Source organism: Sciurus carolinensis, chromosome 11 (genome assembly GCF_902686445.1).
Source record: "Sciurus carolinensis chromosome 11, mSciCar1.2, whole genome shotgun sequence".
Taxonomy (NCBI): domain Eukaryota; kingdom Metazoa; phylum Chordata; class Mammalia; order Rodentia; family Sciuridae; genus Sciurus; species Sciurus carolinensis.
Genome location: NC_062223.1, coordinates 22,153,382 through 22,174,071, shown reverse-complemented (window position 1 = coordinate 22,174,071; position 20,690 = coordinate 22,153,382). Strand labels below are relative to the sequence as shown.

Below are 20,690 nucleotides of genomic sequence, written 5' to 3'. Positions count from 1 at the left end.
CCTGGAGACTACCAAGCTAAGTGAAATAAGCCAATCCCCAATAAACAAAGGTCGAATGTTTTTACTGATATGTGGGAGTTAACCCTCAACAACTACGGGGAGAGGCAGACTAGAAATTTTGTGGATTAGACAAAGGGAAATAAAGGGATAGGAGTTGGATAGGAAAACAAAGACAGTGGAATGATTCTGACATAACTTTACTATGTACATATATGTATATACCCTGGTGAATCCAACCATTATGTACATCCACAAGAATGGGGTACTAATTAGAATAAGATATAGTCTATGCTTATATAATTATATCAGAATGGATTCTACTGTCATATATAAGTAAAAAAAGAAGAACATTAATTAATTAATTCATTTTAAAAACTGGATGTAGGTGTCCCATCCCTTTCTCATTCCTCCAGAAAACTCTGGTCTTCTTTGTTCTCTGGGAGAGCATCTGCCTTGTCAGATGTCCTTCATTTGTATCATGATTCCTTCACTGCCAAGTGGTCTAGCCTTTAAGGCAATGGGCTCCCTGCAGGGAACTCAAGAAATGTATAACCTTGCCTAAGTGTCAAGTCCATTGTGATATTAATCCATTTTTTTAAAGAATTATTTTTTGCTCCTGCAAAGAAAATCTTCCACATCCCAGAGACTCACCATTCAGGCAGGCAGACTCTTGTAGGAAGATGTTCCAGTTTTTGCAGTGTCTATCAATTCCGCCAATGATTGTGGCTGGATTAGTAAGGTTTCTTTCTCTTTTCTTTTAATTTTTTTAGTTGTCAATGGACCTTTATTTTATTTAGTTATATGCAGTGCTGAGAATCGAATCTAGTGCCTCACATATGCTAAGCAAGTGCTCTAGCTCAGAACTACAACCCCAGTCCAAGTACGGTTTCTTGCATGGTGGTTGTTCCAGGCTAAGCTCACTGCTATCTGAACTTTTGTCTTCCACTGCAGTCAATCACAGTTGCAATGAAAAGTTTGGTTCATAAGACAGAAAATCTTAGTCCAATCTTACCTGTTCCCAGGAATTCCATTTTTTCGTATCTCACTCAGGTCAAGAGAGGTCAAGAGACAGTAGCTCTCACTTGTTTCTTCCATTGTTTTCCCTCCTAGCCTGAAAAATCCACAAGCTAACATTTCCAATTTAGAATTTTGTTCCTCTACTTTTTCTTTGCAGTTGGAGGACAGAAGGTAGGTGGAACAACACACATCTCTTTGTAGCTACAATTCCTCTTCCATCCATTTTATTCTGGCCTCTGCAGCCAGTTTTGCATCAGTAACAAACTACAGCTGCTACAATGGCCATTCAATAGTGGCACAAATTACAGCCCTTCCTCACCACAATGGATTAGACAAATTTCTGTCAACAGTTGCTCCAAACACAGCCACACTTTTGGAGTGTCTCTGTACTCATATGGCAGTCCTCTAGGATCTGGCATTTAGTCCACCCTTTCCACATACACATGAGTAGATGCTCAGGATTTCCCCTGCAGAATGTTCTTTCTCCTTCTTCAGTTTCCAAAGCTCCTGAATGATTCATCAATTATTTCAGGAAAATCAGGTGTATGCAAACCAGCCATAAAAGGTAGAAGGTGCAGAGAGATTGATGAAAGAGACAGTTAAACAGAATTACACAGAGTCCAATTCATTAGGTACTTATGAATGGAGGAAGTCTTGGATGGCAGCAAGTCACTCTCCATGGCAGGACAAAAGCATTCATACACCAAAATAGACACAGGTGGTTCAGCTACATTCCAGTCAAACAGAATGTCACTGTTAATTCCTCAAAACAGAACAAATACTAATAATAGGTTAAAAGTCAGTTAAGAAAAATCCAAGGCTTCAGTTGTGGTCATGAATGTTTTGATGAATATCTTAACTTATATTTCTTATCCAATACAGTTTGAAATGCATGCCAGGGATACCTGATGGGCAAGTTGACAGTTCCAAGCAAGATAGCTACACTCATGTCAAGCTGGATACCTACAGCTGAGGCAATCACAGTGTCATCTAGGCTGAGGCCCAGCTCAATCCCCATACTTAACATTGAGCAAAGGAAAGGAGAAATTTCTGGACAGAAATAACACATGCCCTATTATTCCCAAAATAATATCTATTCTTCCTTCTTCCCATCCTTCCTTCCTTTCCTTTCCTTTTCTTTCCTTTTTCTTCCTTTTCTTTTTTTTTTTTTCCTATGTGGGCTCTCACTATGTTGTCCAGGCTGATCTCAAACTGCTGGGCTCAAGAGATACTCCTGATCCAAGTACCTGGAACTCCAAGTCCATGCCACCATTTTGAGCCATCAATATCCATTCTTAATCAGAATTTTAAGGTATACATACAAGCAAGGGATAGTAACTTGCTGTCAGAAAGCACAAACAAAAATTAAAAGAACCAGATTCAGATACAACATATATGTTAGAAATATATGGCAATCAACCTAAAAATAATTATAATTTATGTATGCACTAATGAAACAAGTAGGCATCATGCATGAGTATATAGGGAATTTCAAAAAAAAGTCATGAAAATTATAATTAGAAATTAAACTAAAAAGAAAACCAAGAAAAGAAGCATTTAAGGAGAACCAACATAACCAAGCAGTATTTTAATGAAATTAAAGACAGATTAATATGGCCCACTTCAAATGAAAAAGAGGAAAAAGAATAAAGACCACACCTAAGGGCTGTGTAGTAACATCAAGGGATAAGAATAACTATAATTGGTTTTTCTTCAAGGTAAAGAGGTCAAGGCAGAGGAAATGTATGAAGAAACTCAGCTAAGAGTTTTTCTCAAATAATTAATCGAAAACAAAACAAAACAAAAAAAGCAAAAATCACCAAGATAAGCAATAAGAGCTCAAAGACAAGCAGAAAGAATACACTCACAAACTCAGGAAGAAGTTTTAAATAAAAATAGGAAATATCGAAAGGAAGAATCATGACATAGACAGTAGGATTTGTCACTCATAACACTACTGATGTTTCACATTGGACAGTTTTCCATGGGGACCACTACACCATATCCTTTGAATATGAGCTGCATCCCTGACTTCTACACACTAGATGACAGTAGAAGGAAATGTAGGAACTAGAGAAAGGCTGAAACATTATTAGATAAGTTTATGACATGTGCAAAGAAGACTCAAAAATTAGCCCCAATACAATATTTCAAGTTGCCCTTTTGTTTAGTCTACAGATTTTTACTCAAGATGATAATTCACTATATGCTGGGTTTACATAAGCTTTCCTTTTGTATGTGAAAATGAAATAGGTGTTTTAATAGATAAAGAAACTGTCTCCTTAGTTTTGTGTGAAAACTTTGGGAGATCAACTTTAGAAATATATTGTATAGAAGTTGAAAATATATAAAATATTTTATATGAAATTGCTTTTGGATCATGTACACCTTAAACACCCACATGTATATCTAGTGATATATAAAGACAAGTACAACAGGCACCTCGCTTGCCCTTATCAACTGTGAAGTGCGCTTACCTAGCAGAATTCAGCGAGTGATTCCCCTGGATGCCTTCCAGCATGGGACGGTCACTAGGGAAACTGCAGTTCCTATGCTGGCGCTGGTCCTGTGCTTCCCCCATATTCAGCCATGAAGTGTAAAACCAGAAACCAGAAGAGCAAAACTTGTACCTCATGATTTAGAGTAGTTTCAGACACATTATGACCCCAAAGTGTGATTTTTAATTAGAATTTCTTATTAGTAAGTTCATTATGACAGTCGAAGGAATTCTGGTGTTATTTAAAGCACCTGACCTGCTGGAAAGTAAAGGACTTTAATAATATAATAAGAAAGTGTAATGATTATAAGAAATATACATGTTACTTCAGAATGGAAGCATAAACTTTGACTCGCATATTTGATATGTGGTTATCGAATGCCAAAAAAGGACCAGAAGTCTGAAAGGAGACATGTTTGGGTTTAAACAGTTATTTCTTGAATTAGAGTAGCTTGATGAAATACTCAGCTAATTCCACAGAGATTAATTATACTTCCTGTCTTACTGCACATGCCCTTTGTGCCATTTGTATTTTGTTAAACCATAGACATTCGTAACAGTTTTACTTCAGGGACCCATTTCCCAGGAGTTTAAAGTGTAGTATAAATCTCTAACCATATACTATTCACCTACCATCCTTAGGACCTAGGAGGAAATGCTGGTACCTCAGGTTTGTTAGCTGAAATTAGATTCTGGTTATTTGAAAAGGAAATTAAAATATTTTCTGAGGAAAAAAAATTATTTTGAAATATGTTTATGAGAATTGCTTCCTGTGTGCTTAATATATAAAATGTGTTTGTCTTTTAGTTTTAGAGGAAGCTGATGGGAATGATTTTCTGTGTAACATCAAACATTGAAATGTATGAAAGATAGCGTAGTAAATGGTAGACTTTGTCGTATCCCTTTCTCTGTCTCTCCTTTTAATATACCTAAACCTTTACTAAGAATAATAGTTTTTCTAAACAAAAGGATGATGTATCTTTTATTATTTTCTGGATTAAGACTTCAGGTGCATATTGCCTAGTTACTTTCCAAATAAGTTTATATAATAATTCATCTTTATGAGTCATTAGCAATATTGAACATTAATTAATAAAAATACTATCAATTTTATAAGGAAAATTACTATGATTTTCAGGGTTCCTTTTAACTTTTATTCATTCTACATATTTCTGGATTAAAATGACCAATCTTCCTGAGCCTCTAATTGCCTAAATTTGTCATGTTTTTCAATAGTAGCTGTAAAGCAACTCACTTAAGGTAAATTAATGTTATGACAAATCAAACCAAAGAATAGTGTATATTATACAAATAAAGTCATAAGGTCTGCCATTGTGCTTACATGAAACATACTAAATATTACAGGGAGTACTATGTAGCTTTGAAATGAAACATGGAGTCTATTTCAAAGTCCCTGGAATGATCTAACTTAACAGATCACCTAAACCTACTCTGGTAGAAAGAGCTGGAAATAAATATATGATTCTCCTGATGAATAAGTTAATTTAGAACAGTGGCATTCACTGAGATACTTAACTTTTCCTTGATAGTTATGTTTTGTCACCTTCTTAAATATTCTGTGATCAATGTGTCGGGGTACTGCAGACCCCCAGCCCTTCAGCGTGGCCAAGATGGCGCCTGGCAAGGTGCCAAGGAAGTGCTGAGAACAAAACCAGGTACCTCCAGCAGACTAATTCTCTCTGCCAACAAGTGGCGTTATTTGAGGAAGTTAATGTGATTGGTCATGGGTCCTCGTGGACACTGCATGATTGCTATATCCACACTATTGTGCTCCATTACTGTCCATGCTTTCCCCTCGTGATCTATAAGCTGATTGGTTGTTGTATGTAATGTAAGGCGCTTGCAAGAGCCGCCGGCCGCCGGCCAACCAGAAGTAACTGCTAGCAGAAAATAAAGAACTTGCCCCGATCCGGTTTCGTGTTTCTCTGCGGGCAGGGGACGCGATAAATGGTGCCGAATCAAGACCGAGAATGAGAAAAAATATAAGGGTAAGTTCACATAAGTTCTCAAATCAAGAGAAATTAGTCTGAGAGTTCAAAAGGTGAGACGTCTCGAGGTTCGCGGAGCTGCGACAATTCATCACAAAAGGATCCCCGTAGGAGGGACGAGTCATAAAAAGAGGATCCCCATAGGAGGGACGAGTCATAACAAAAGGATCCCCATGGGAGGGATGATTCATCACAAAAGGATCCCCATAGGAGGGATGAGTGAAGTGGCCAGATACAGATTTATATAGTGGTACCAAACTGTGTATGTGTGTGCGTGCGTGAGAGAGTGTGTGCGTGCACGCGCTTGTCTTTTTGTTTGTGTGTTTAAACTAGTAAACTACCTCTTAGTGCTGTAAGATTTAATCATAGGAATAGAACTGTCTAAAACTAGGCTAAATTCAGAAATTTCATAAGAACAATAATTTTTCACAGACAAGGGTAAGTTGAGTGGTAAGTAATAAAGTAATAAAATAATAAAGCAATAAAGTAATAAAATAAGTAAGGCTAGAAAGCCCGGTAACAGAGAAAGATTAATAGGCTTTAAGCCCGGTAACAGAGAAAGATTAATAGGCTTTAAGCCCGGTAACAGAGAGAGGTTAATAGGCTGAAAGCCCGGTAAAAGTTCACAGAAGGCAGACTCGTTGCCTGGTAAAATCAGTTAGTTTCAATTTATGAAGGGGTACCAAATTGTGTGTGTGGTGGTGTACTTTTCGTGTTGTTTGTGTGGTTCATCTGGGTGATTTGGTCAGCTCTTAGCAGTGTTAGAATTTGACCATGGGAACAAAACTCTCCAAAACTAGGATGCAGCAGCCTCTTAGGGAGTTGCTAAAAAGTCATGAAATGCCACTAAAAGCAAAAAAAAAAAAAAAAAAAAAAAAAGTGGAGACATCCCTTAATGCTTCCTAAGGAAGTCACCTCATCAAGGAGACCCTGCCTAACCAATGGTACTGGAGGAGCTAAGAAGCTGCTCTTCAGTTCTCTACAAATGGCCCCTGTGGGAACTCAGCTGACTCTTTAACAAGACAGGAACCAGGTCAATTTGACCAGCTTGATCCTAGACACCCAGCAAAACAGTAAAAACCAAAATATAGCCATTCTTGGGCATTTAAGAGAAATAATAATTAAATGTAACTTAGGATGTACACTTATGTTAGTCCACTAGAATGAAGACTAGAAGCTACAAATAAAAGAAAGATTCTTCAGCAAATGTGCCTGATAACAATCAAGAGAAACTGCCAGAGTCAGAAGTTTTTAGTCAGTTTAAGGCCTGCAGATCTTCCTAAGCTACACAGGTAGACTTAATCTATGTTTGCTCGTATGATTACCTAGCCCTAAGTAACAGAAATATAGAGCTCTCTACTAAACACAGGTTATACCAATAAAGGGATATTTTACACAATCAGATGACTTAAGTAGCTTAACTATATTTTTTGGGATATCTATGACATTAAGAGTTAAATGTTGTGTTTACATTCCTGATAACCTGGACAATGTTAAAGTTCCCAAATAAAGGCCTTGTCCTTTCCAGCCTTTGCTAGGTCTAGTTATGGGAACAATTTCTCAGTTTTCCACCTCCTGGTGAAAGATTGACTTCTGTCATTTTCATGATACTCAGTGGCATGTTCCAGATGCTGCAACATTTACTTTGTACTAATTTCATTTCAGTACTCATGTCTTTTTGTTCTTCTATCATAGAAGCACCCACCCCCAGATGACTTTACAACCTGCTCCTCCCCAACCAGACTTCTACCTCGGACCCCTCGATTGACCCGATTTTTAAAAAAGGAACTCCAAACTGCTTGCCCCTCACTGCCCCCTTTCAGCTTCGAAGCAGCCAGAACGACCGACGCCCCCTTTTCCTTAAAGCAGTTGGGAGTTCCTATAGCTAAAGCGGAGAATGAAGCCAGAATTAAGGACAGGTAGTTAGTGTAGAAATAGGGAATCGGGTCAATTCGAGGAAATGAAGCCATGAAGCCATCTGCCTTTGCAAATGTCAAGGATCTCCGGAGCCCATTGATTACCAAATTTACCTGCCTTTATCAAGGACTGCAAGCAAGGAGATGCTAATTAATGCCCCCTGGGCCCTTACCTGCCTAAATCACCTTGGCCCTCCCCCTGCCCATGGTTTCTCACTTAATGCAAAACCAGGCCTAGTCACGAAGGCAGGAAGGAGAGTAAGGTAAGGGGGGAGAGAACTGAAGAACAAAGGAAACTTTGACCTATAGGGGATGTAGGGTGCGCTCACTTCTCGGGACTTTTGAAATATCAGCCATGGCCCCTTTCTCCCTGCTGGGAGAAGTCTGTATTATTCTCTTTAAACAATCCAAACTATGGTCCTTACTCAACAGTACCAAATGATTAAGCAAACTGATAACCGAGGCAGGATGGACAAATGGATATAAGATTCTATCCATGATAAACAAAAAGGGGGAATAGAGGAGACCTTCAGGTCCCCTAAAGATAAACTTTCTCTTTGTCTCTTTGTTTGGGGTTTTTTAACTCTGGGTAATAAGGGTAACCTGGTGCTTTACTGGAGCTGCGGCTCAGTTTGTGTGTTTCCATGGAATAAACTAACTTACAACCTCTTTTTAGTCTCTTAGGAGGAACAGTTCAACTATGTAACAAAACAACTGCTTCTCTCAATTGTACTTCAGATTTGTGCTATCTCTCAATGTTAAAATGCTTCTAGGTTCCTGCTGGCAGACTTAATGTGTGTTCCTACCTTCCTACCAGTCCCAGTCTCTGTTACAGATGATGAATTGCCAGTATTGCTTTCCAGAAATAAGAGGGACTTTGGAATCACCACGGCAGTCATTACCGCCGTAGTTGCATCAGCGGCAGCAGCCACTGCAGCAGCTGTAGCCTTAACTGCGTCAGTACAGTCTGCAGCTACACTCAATAATGTGGTTCAACAGACTGCTACTGCTTTATCCACTCAGCAAGCAGTGGATCAACACCTAAAAGCAGGGATTCTTCTTGTAAACCAGCGAGTGGACTTACTTCAAGAACAGATGGACCTTTTACAAGAACTGTTAAGCGTGGGGTGTATTTATCATCTGCCGGGACTGTGCATTACACCTGTAGCTTATCATAATCTTAGTTATGCAGCAAATTTGTCTAAAATCATATCTACTCAGCTACGTGCCAATTGGTCTTATAAATTTGATAATCTTACTGCCATTCTTAGATCACAAATTGTTAGCCTTAATTCTACTAGAGTTAATGTAGCCCCTATATCTGAAATGCAAAATTGGTTATCTTCTTCCTTCAGTTTTGTAAAGCAATGGGCAGGAATGGGAGCATTGTGTGTGCTAATGATTATTGCAATTATCTTCCTCACACGCTTTATCATGCGTATACGCCAAGTTCATGCCAGAGATCGCATCATTTTCCATCAAGCCATGATGGCCTTAGAGGCTGGCAGCTCTCCTCAAGTCTGGCTGAGCATGCTGGATCGGTAGTCAATGACGGGTAAGGAAGGAGGTAACCATGTACCGACCTAAGACAGGAGCTGTAGCATGCTCTGCAGTTATCCGATGACGGGTAAGGACGATGGTTGACCACTCCGCCTAAGACAGGCACGATCCCGAGCCAGCATTCTTTTAATAAATAAAAAGGGGGGAGCTGTCGGGGTACTGCAGACCCCCAGCCCTTCGGCGTGGCCAAGATGGCGCCTGGCAAGGTGCCAAGGAAGTGCTGAGAACAAAACCAGGTACCTCCAGCAGACTAATTCTCTCTGCCAACAAGTGGCGTTATTTGAGGAAGTTAATGTGATTGGTCATGGGTCCTCGTGGACACTGCATGATTGCTATATCCACACTATTGTGCTCCATTACTGTCCATGCTTTCCCCTCGTGATCTATAAGCTGATTGGTTGTTGTATGTAATGTAAGGCGCTTGCAAGAGCGGCCAGCCACCGCGGCCAGCCAGAAGTAACTGCTAGCAGAAAATAAAGAACTTGCCCCGATCCGGTTTCGTGTTTCTCTGCGGGCAGGGGACGCGATATCAATGATATATTTTCATATCACGTTAAATTTTTCTGATATTAATGTAAACTTCTTTTCTCTTTTATTCTCTCCCCAGAAAAAAATGTGGAACAGATTATCTTCCCAAACTGACTCAAGCAGGAATGGTGGAGGAAAATTGCACCACAGTGACAGAGTTCATTCTGCTGGGACTGTCAGATGTCCCTGAGCTGAGAGTCCTTCTCTCTCTGATATTCCTTCTCATCTATGGAGTCACGGTTTTGGCCAACCTGGGCATGATTGCACTGATTCAGTTAAGCTGCCAACTTCACACGCCCATGTACTTTTTCCTCAGCCACTTGTCCTTCGTAGACTTTTGCTACTCCACCACAATTGTACCAAAGATGTTGGCCAACATCTTCAGCAAGGACAAAGCCATCTCTTTCCTAGGGTGCTTGGTGCAATTCTATTTCTTTTGTACATGTGTGGTCACTGAGGTCTTCCTCTTGGCAGTTATGGCTTATGACCGCTTCTTGGCCATCTGCAACCCTCTCCTCTATATGGTGACCATGTCCCAGAAGCTTCGCATGGAGCTGGTTTCCAGTTGCTACCTCTGTGGAATGGTGTGTTCTCTGATCCACCTGTGTTTAGTTCTTGGAATTTCATCCTACAAATCAAATGTGGTTGATCATTTCTTTTGTGATCTACCACCTATCTTTTCTCTTGCTTGCTCTGATGTGTCAATCAATGAACTCATGGCATTCATTGTGCCCACTGTGAATGAGGTCATTACCATCACGATCATCCTCACCTCCTACTTGTTCATCCTCATCACCATCCTGAAGATGCGCTCTGTAGAGGGGAGGCACAAAGCTTTTTCCACCTGTGCCTCCCACCTCACAGCCATCGTCGTCTTCCATGGAACCATCCTGTTCACTTATTGCCAGCCCAGTCTAGGCCACAGTTGGGATGCTGACAAAGTGGCCACTGTGTTCTACACTGTAGTGATTCCCATGCTGAACCCCCTGATATACAGTCTGAGGAACAAGGATGTGAAAGAAGCACTCAAAAAAATGGTAGGATCCAAATTATTTTCTTAACAGTTATTTTCTTACATAGATTTCAGGGTTGCATAAGGAAACTTTAAAGGCAATTATGTGCGAATGAATATGGAGAAATGTTAAATGGGGAAATATTTTAGGAACAAGGGATTATGTGTGCTTTCTAATGAACCACTTACCTGTATATTAAGCCATGTATTATACTGGTTATAGTTTAATTGACTCTTCTACCTTACCTACTCTTCTTCAGTCTCTAACTGGATTGAATGGATTTGTAAGATGGTATAATTAGACCCCATTTCTTGGTCTGACATAGGCACAACAAATTCCCATCAAAGTACATATAGAAATGTTTACTCAGTATCCTTGATGCATATAGCCATTTTCACTAAATTGAATTCACTTTTATTGGAGGAAAAATTATATTTATTTAATATCTATGCTTTTTCTTCATAATATGCTATTAGTTTCCAATGTGCTCATATGTATTTCTGCATAGAATTTTTAGTAATTTTTCACAATTTTCTCTTTTATTACTTCTTCTGCTATGAGATTACAATTTTGGAACATTTGTAAACTTTCACATCTGCAAACTTGACATGACATTCTCTACATTTATGACAAAATATTCATGAAAATTAAATATTGTCTTAAATTCTTACCAGTATACATGATATATTATTACCTATTATAATATCATTTTTATTGCTTTACTTTTACCTTTTGCTTCAAATTTTATAATTATTCCTGATTAAATAATTAAATTATGTGTTTGATGCCCTACCTCTTAAGGTTTCAAAACCTTTGTTAATGTTTTTATAATTTTATCTGCTAGAAATGATGCCATTCATTCATTACCTTTTCTAAATCAAAATTCTATCCTAATCCCACTATATTATTTTCCTATGGTTTCAGAAAATAATTATCACAAATGTGATGGTTTAATACTATGCAATTTCATTTTCTCACAGTTCTGGAAATCAGAAATCTGAAATTCATATCACTGGGCCAAAATCAAGGTGTGAGCCCCTCAAGAGCTCAGGAGTTTCTAGAAGAGAACATCATTGCTGCTCCAGCTTCTGCTACCAGCAGATATTCTGTGACAGTTCATCCAACTAGACAAACATCTTCAAAACTCCCTCAGCTCCATCTTCATTGCATCTTCTCGTGTGTGTGTGTGCGCGCGTGTGTGTGTGTGTGTGTGTGTGTGAGAGAGAGAGAGAGAGAGAGAGAGAGAGAGAGAGAGAGAGAGAGAGAGAACATTTAGCTTCCCTCTTACTGGCAAGATATCTCCTTGAGATTGCATTTACAGTAGCCCCCAAACCTGCAGGTAGTCCGGGATACTCTCTCTGATATCAGGGATGGGGACATTTGAAAAGATGTTGTTAAATATGAATGTGAGGTCAAGTAAGCTTGAATATACAGACAAAGCTGTAATGTGGAAAAGAAAAATAAGGAGGATAGGGGCTTCACCTCCAGATAAATGAGACAGCCTTTACTGAAAGAGTCCTCAAAATTACCCACAAACAAAGAATGGCCTAACCTTTTATGGAGCAGCTGAATCAGGAAGGCTCTAGTATTTTTTTTTTTTTTTGACAATGCCTTTAATTGTCCTTTAATTCTCTGTGAAAGAGACTCTTGTGTCTCTCTGCATGGTCCTACTCTACTTGATGTTTATGGTTGATTTAATTATGAATGGGGGGGATAAAAAAAGGCACGTTTCACACAGTGTGAGAGTGGGGAAGTAGAAAAAGTGTGTTAGCAGCAAATTATAAATGAAGGCCTGAGCATTTCTCTGCCATTTTACCCTCTGTTTAGTCCCTGTCTCATCCCTGTAAAGGTCCTTCATCTAATCACCTTTGCAAATAAACTTTCTCCAAACAGGGTAGCAATTATAGTTTCCAGGATTATGCCTGATCCTCCGAGTTTGTCTTCAAGTTTAACACATACATCTTTTAAAGGCTAAGGCATAAGTTAATGTTCCTTGTTTCTATACTAATACTGCACTTGTTTTTTTATTCTTTAAGATTGAATTGCTACTTATTTGTGTCTCTATTTTCATGAGTCACTTGTTTAAATGGAACATAGACTTTGTTACTTTAGTGAATTGGGAAGAGCATTTGACAAGAGGTTCAAGACCTGTGACCATGTTCTGACACCTGATGAATGACTTTGAGCAAGATGCTTAAACTCAATCTAAGTTCTCTCACATATAATCTGCAAATAAGCTGCTAGCTTCAGACTGCTATTTTGAACTTAAATACTACAATAATAATAATAATGATAGCAACAAGGACAATAATAATGCCTTCAACGATCTGGCCCAAAAACTGCACTCTAATTGGTGATTCTTTATAAGAAATATTTTAAGGTTGAGGATCATTTGTTATCTATTTAAAGATTTCCATATCCCTGGAATACACAGCTACTCATTTTTTCTTTCCTGAGAATATTTACATATTAAAATAAAATTGACAAAGATTGTGTATCTTTAAGGTGTACAACTTGATAGTGTAATACACATACAGAGTGTAAAGTAACCACCATAATGGAGAATACTTTTCACATAATTCATACATCGTTACCTCACATAGTTATGATTTTTTTTTCTTTTCCTTTTTTCTTTTCTTTTTTCTCTTCTTTCTGTTCTATGGTGAAAACAGTTGGTGCTCATTAAGCAAATTTCAAGTATGCAATGTAATACTATTTACTTTATGACTGTTATACATAAATAATCACTGAGTGAAAGAATGAATTAAGTTCTGCTTATGATGAGAATTTAGCATTCAATTGATTTTCAATATTTTAACTGGGATGAGATTTTATATCCCTTGTAAGACTTTGCATTAATTTTTTTATGTATCCCTTGTGAGACATTTTATTAATTTTGTGAAAATTAATAAAAGAGAAACTTCTTTCACCTTTTCTTCTCCAAAAAGGACAGTGTTTCTCTGCCTTGACACATTTTGAACCAGGCCATTCTGTGCTGTGGGAATTGACCCTATGCTTTATAGGATGTCTAGCTGAATCCCTGACCCCTTCTCATCAGATGCCAGGGCGCAGCAGCACACACATTTATGACAAGCAAGGAAATCTCCACAGACACTGCCACATCTCTCCTACAGCACAAGTGCCCTTGCACCAGTGGAGTGCCACTGGTCTAGAGAGCATTGGAATGTGTTACTGAAAGCTCAGTTCATGTCCCAATGCCAATTCAGATCCATTTCATAATGAGGACGTTGTTTAGAGAAAAATGAAAAAGGTGTTCTATTGCTTTGCTAGCATAGGAGAAAGTAAGGGGACTCCTGTCCCAGAGGCTGTGATTCTGCCCATCAGGAGGAACAGGGGGTTTTAAAGGAACTCTTCAAGGTTGCATTCCAGGTGTGCTCTGGTACTGGTCCCAGGGCAACCTGAGCCTGATGCTGTGTAAGACATTCACTTCTTAGATCCTCTGGCAGATATCATCTTCCTGTGGTGCTTGTGTTCAAGGACAATTAGCTAGGGGAAGAAAGATAACACTGTGTGCCTCATCTTGTTAGGGAGTGAGAGAGGTTAGAAGAGAGAGAGAGGAAAACAAACAAAAAAAACACTTCCTTTTAAAAAGCAGCCTCCAAGCAATGAGGTTATATTCAAAAAGTGAAGTGGCAACCATTACAAGTGGAAGAATTCCACAGTCTCTTCAGAGGAACCCTCGACATGAAATTCCCTATGTTTTAGAATCCTTGCAACTGCCCAGTCACCCTCATTTTAGCTGTTAGAATTTAGATATTAGAATGTGTAAATTTTTTTCTCCTAAATCTATAGTCTCCTAAATCTATCAGAGATCTTGGATTTTAGTGAAACTGAAGTTTTCACATAAGACTAGATTCCCATTTCATCAATTTCCTCTGGGTTCTTACCTTTCAAACTTTAAAGAACAAAATCCACAGTCAGGGAAGGGAAGAGTAAATGGAGCAGGATTTATTTAAGCAAGAAGACAGAACTCTGGCCATGTGAAAAGAGACCTGATAGCAGAAAAACCTCTTTTGGTGTGCCAATTTATGAATTTTTGTGTGGTTCTGGGCAGACCATGGAGGAAATGTATGTTAAACAGGCATTGAAAAGTATTAGGGCTATCACCTTCTTTTCCTTCCAGGTTCATGCTACCTCTGTTTTCTACCTCTGAGGCAAAGGAGTTGACTGGAGGTGTTCCCACATGTGAATCTCAAGGTCTTTCATGTAACAGTGGTCTGCTTTATGCTTCAAATGCAGCCCTTGCTGCTCTGCCTCTGCAACTTATTTTTAAATGAACATGTTTCTTTCTCTTCCTCTCTCCCTGCTCCTCCCTAATCTCTGCCCCTTCCTAATCTCAGGGGGAAACAGAATCACCTTTCTTCCCCATCCTTGGCAGAATTATCTGTCCCTGAGCACACACCCACCATAGGAATGAAGTCATCCACATTTTGGGGATGGTACCAGAAGACCACAGAAATGACTATCTCCCAAGTTAACAAGTGAATTTCAACTCCCAAGAGACAACATGCGGAATATACCCTGTGAGTCACCTCTTTAAAAGCCACCTGTCCCTGCTGATGGACAGAATCACAGCCTTTAGGACAGGAGTCCCCTGTGTTTCTTCTTTGCTAACAAAGCACTAACCTTCTTTTTCCTTTTTCTCAAAACCCACGTCCTCATTATTGGATTGGTATTGGGGACGAGGATCAAGTTTTCAGCAACATTTACATTTCAAGTAGACTTTGATGGGGCTCACTGAAAGCAAAGAATGACCCAAATGGGAGCAGACCTCTACAGAAGGGATGAAGGATGCCTTTTATTAATCAGCAGAATCAAGCCATCAAGTATCAGAGGGGAACATTTTCAGGAGAGAAAATGGAGATTGATAACAACTGGGGTGGGTCTGATCTTTATAGGGTTTAAGTAAGAAGTGAATCATGGCAAAAAATGCCTCAGATGGGTAGTCATGGGGGACCAGTTGTGCAAGTTCAAATCTCAAATCAGGAGGAAAAGTTGAAATAGTTCAAAACCCACTGTTGCTAGGAAAAGGTGAATGTCCAGAACCAGAGTCCATTGTTTGCCTTCTCCCACCCCCATCTCCCCACCCAGTCACATTGTCTTCCTTTCTCCCTGGGGATTGTTTTTCCCCTTTTTCTTGGGGGTTGCTATTTTTCATAGCCTTCACTCATTAATATGTCTACTGCTTAGCCTCCAGGCATGGTAGAAAGAGGCACTGTATCAGAACTACCTGATCATTTTGCCATGAATTCTGTTTTACCTTCATTCATTAGGACTTCAGGCAAACCTCATTTAAATGTGAATAATAATCAGTCTCTGTTAGTTAGATGTAAAGGGGCGCAGTTTTGGTTCATCGATATCTCCCAGAAAAGACGCTCCGCAGATACAGGTCTCACACGAGGAACTTTTATTCAAGCGGACAAAATGTGTCCGCTCGGGTTGTCCGCTCGGGGGAAAGGGGAAAGGGAAAGAAGAGAAGAAGATGGTGCACGGTTCTTTGTATTGGAATTTTGTGGGCTGGGAGGAACCAATCACGGAGGAGAATTATTACAGACTGACTGATGGACCAATGACATATTGGAATGTAATGTGGGGGGGGGCAGGAAGGTTACAGCGACATAAGCCGGAAATTCCTGTAACGGGAGAGGTGGGCTTAACGGCAGATTGACAGGTGATGCCTGTAGCGGGAGAGGAAAAGGTAGCTTTATACCTAACAGTCTCCATATCCTATGAAGGTATTTGTTAGCACAAAATGACCAGGACAGACACAAACCTCATGAGTTATCTCAGCTGTTTATTCAGGAACAAAGTTTCACACCAAAACAGGTGTTGTGGGAATGAAATGGCACCTGTGGACCCACTTTCCTGGTGGAAAATGAGCCACTTAACAAATAAAGGGACTGGATTAATATGTTATTTTGAGGGGTGGTCTAGTGAGCATACCAGTTTTCTTGCTCACTCCAGAATTTGAACATTTTTGGTTGGGAATTTGTGGGCAGTGTCTGGAGAGGATTTACTTTGAAGGAGATAAATGCCCCCTAGAGACTGTTACTTTAGGGGTGAAAAAACACCCCCTCCCTTTCTGTATCCAGCACCTGGAAAACATTTGTCTAGGGAGATGAAGGCTGTCAATACATGTCTGCCTTTTCACTCCCTTTTCTCATTGTCTTGGGGACTTTTTCATTTTCTATATTACTGAAGCCAGAACTGGGGACAGGCAGTTCATGTAGAAATAGGGGATCTGGTCAAATGGAGGAAATAAAAACCATGAAAGCCATCTGCCTCTGGAAGTTGGAGACTGCATCTGGGAGAATGGAATATCAAAGATCTGCAGAGCCCATTGTTTACGAAATTTACCTGCCCTTGTCAGGAACTACAGACAAGGAGCTGCTAATTAGTGCCCCCTGGGCCCTTGCCTGACTGAATCACTTTGGTCCTCCCCTGCCCCATCCACTTCTTACTTTTTATATCTCACCTGCAAAACCTGGTCTAGTCACATAGGCAGGAAGGAGAGATAAGGCGGGAGAGAACTAGAGAACAAAAGAGACCGTAATGTATAAAAGATATAGGGTGGCTCACTTCTTGGGACTTTAGAACATCAGCCATGGCCCTCTTCTCCCTCCCGGGAGAAGTCTGTAGTATTACTACTTTTAAATAAAACCTGCTTAATATGCTTGCCTTGGTGTGCTTCTCTAGTGTTAAAACTTCAACATTAGAGGGAGCAGAACTCGTCACGGGTAAACGGCGGTATCATTACTTGCCATGGCATTTCTCGGGTGTTCATTACTTGGGAGATTCCCAACAACATCTTAGTGGTATTGACTCAGACTGCTAACATTTGCATACTGCCTTGTTAGGTAGTAGGTAGCAGTGAGCAGTAAATGCTTGATAAAGTCATAAATTGTTCTTAAAATTGCTTTAGGGTCCTTTTCTAAACTCTTAAGAAGTCAAATAGTGGTAGTTAACTTGTAGGAAATAAACTGAAGCAAGGGAGGTATATGGAAATCATACCAAGAGAACAGGATTAATGGGACTAACTCTTGACAGGGTCCACTGAGGTTGGTGTAAACTTAGGAGTTATGGCTATAAGTGTCTCCAATTGTCTGGGAAGTAAGATTCCTTTACTAGTGCAGGTGCACAAATATAACTTCTGACTAGTTGTTGACCCCAGGGCCCACATTAATTTGGGATTGTCTTCCAGATGAAACACACCTAAATAGGATGGCCACCATAACAGTTCTGGTGAGGACCAACTAAGGTCAAATTCTCAACTGACCAACAAGAAGGAGGAGTTGAACACCTGATTGGCAAAGAATACAGAAGGCGGTCCCCAGCTCTGCTGGTAAATATCAAACAGTAACAAATTTGGAGATATCATTATCTCCTTTATCACTATCTGCTTGGAGATATCCCACTCTCTTGAGAGTGCTATCTGCTTAAGCCTCACTTTGCTTTTACTTTCCTTTCACTTATAAGAAAATTCTCTTGCAGGACTTCTGGTGTCTGACTTTAAATTTTCTTTTATGGGAACACAAGAACCGAGGTTTGAATTTTCAACTCTGCTTTCCTATGAAAACCTGTTTTTTTTTTTTTTTTGCTTCATTTTTCTGCCTTTTCTTTAAAATTTCTGCTTATATTCAGAGATTGTGGAGATGGAACTTTCAAAACAATGAAGTTTCTTCTGTTTTCCTTCAAATCTGGTTTGAATTCAAACTTCTTATCTACCAATTTGACTTTGAATAGAGCAGTGAGCACTATTGTTACTGAAAGCTCAGCCCTTGTCCCTGATGCCAATTTAATAACAAGGAGTTTTGAGAAAAATGAAAAAAGAACTTATTACTTTGTTAGCAAAGTAGAAGCACAAGGGACTATGGGCCCAGAGACTGTGATCTACTCATCAGGGAGAAGGAGAGTTTTTAAAGAAGTGACCCATTCTAGGTGTTCCCTTTGTGGTGTTGATTCACTTGTTAATTTTGGAGACAGCCATTCCTTAGATTTTTCTGGTGCAAACCCTGAGATCTGAATTACTTGGTTCCTCTGGTGGGTGTGTGCTCAGAGATATATAATTCAGCCTAGGATGGGAAAAAGGTAATATTTTTCCCCACCCTACTCCCAGGTTAGGGAGGGGGAGTGGGAGAAGAGGAAAAGAAAACATGTCCTGTCCATTTTAAAATAATGTCAGTGGCAGAGCAGCAAGGACTACATTTAAAGCATGAGGTGGACCAAAGTTACACTATGGTCCCAGACCCTTTCCTCTCTGGGCAGAGTCTTGTACTGCCCAATACCAAAGATGGATATAAGCTACCTTTTCTGCCAGTGAAACTTAATAATCAGTTTGTGAATATGAAAAGAATGACCATTTCTAATTGATATGGAAAATAAAAAATTCCCCAAGATAATGTGGCCTGAGAAAAGGGAGTGAAAATTCAGCCATCCACTGACAACCTTCTTCTCCCAAGACAAATGTTTTCCAGGTGCTGCTTCAGAAAGGGAGGAAGTGTTTTATCACCTCTAAAGTAATAGTCTTTAAGAGGCATTAATCTGCTTCAAAGTAAATCCTCTCCAGACACTGCCCACAGATTCCTAACCCAAAAGGTTTAAATTCTAGAGTGTCCAAGAGAACTGGTATGTTCAGTAGACCACCCCTCAAAATAATTTGTATTAACCCAGTCTCTTTCTTTGTGTATTGGCTCATTTTCCACCAGGAAAGTGAATCCACTGGTGCCTTTCACTCTTGCATCCCCCATTATGGTTTGGATGTGAGGTGTCCCCCAAAAGCTCACATGCAAGATAATGCAGGAATGTTCAGAGAAGAAATGATTGGGTTGTAAAAGTCTTAACCCAATCAGTTAATTAATCCATGATGGAATTAATTGAAGTTGAGGAGGTGGGAATTGGGGTGTGACTATGAAGTATACATTTTTTATCTGGAGAGTGGAGTCTCTCTCTGCTTCCTGTTCACTGTGACATAAACTCCTTCCCTCCACCACCCTCTCCTGCCATGATGTTCTGCCTTACCTTGAGCCCCAAAGAATGGAACCAGCTTCCTATGGACTAAGACCTCTGAAACTGTGAGCCCTCCAATAAACTTTTCCTCCTCTATAATTGTGCTGGTCAGATCCTTTTAGTCACAGCAGTGAAATAGCTCACTTAAACACATATTTCGGTATGAAACTTAATTCCTTAATAAACAGCTGAGATAATTTGTGAGGCCTGTGTCTGTCCTGGTCTTTTTGTGCTAACAGTTTGTTCACTGACCTGGAATCAAGAGCAAGGTAATATCCCTGCAACCCCTTCCCTTCACCTGAAAATAAATAGCTGATGAGACCTGGAGAGTGACTGTGACCTGCCAGAACCTCTAAGGTCCTCTAAAGGTTGGGAGGACTTCTAGCCACTGCTCACAGAAGTTATGGCTGAATCTCCAAACTGACTGCATTTCCCTTTCCTATTGAAATTAGGCCTCTCCTGCCCTTTGCTGTCTACTTTATGCAGAAGACATTTGATGCAAGATGTGGATGGAGGGCCCAAGACAACTCAGTCCGGTTGGCCAGGGCAAATCTATGGTGCTATATGAAGATCTCAGGTCTGAAATCTAACTCTGACAGCCCTCAGGGGTACCAGATATCATTCGCTGTGTGGGAGAGGTTTGGTGTGTGAGACAGGAGGAAGGTTCAAAAGCAACTGAAGTCATCTGTCTCGGGGCAACTCCCTCGTGTTACAGGAAGGCTTTGAGTCTGAAATCTGAAACCAACAGCCCTCAGGGGTACCAGATATCAACCACCTACTAAATTTTACAGCTTTGTGCCATGTGAACAGTAGAGGGACTTATATCAAACTTGTTGTTGGCATTACAGGAGGCCTACTTCTCTCCCTCCCCAATCTTCTTTTCCCTTGGGCACTCAGCAAATTTCATGAATCAGGGACCTACTTGCCATTTTGCTTCTGCATCCACCACTGACCTTCTCATCGATTCAGAGAGGTAAGACTCCATTTATTAACCAGGACCATGTCCCTTATTCATTTCCTATCTTCTGGACAGAGACTCTGTCCTTAGGCTAACCAGGACCCTGTCCCTTACCACTGGGATTGAGGAAAATACTTTTCTCAGTCACTCATGGGGAAGTCCAGT

General features: G+C 40.0%; 1 protein-coding gene across 1 annotated transcript; it reads left to right on the top strand.

Moving 5' to 3' along the window:
* Positions 1 to 9,652: 9,652 nt before the first annotated feature.
* On the top strand, positions 9,653 to 10,588 carry LOC124960002 (olfactory receptor 5L1-like). Its single transcript, XM_047518522.1, has one exon. The coding sequence runs from the start codon at positions 9,653 to 9,655 to the stop codon at positions 10,586 to 10,588; it is 936 nt and encodes a 311-aa protein (XP_047374478.1).
* Positions 10,589 to 20,690: the final 10,102 nt, after the last annotated feature.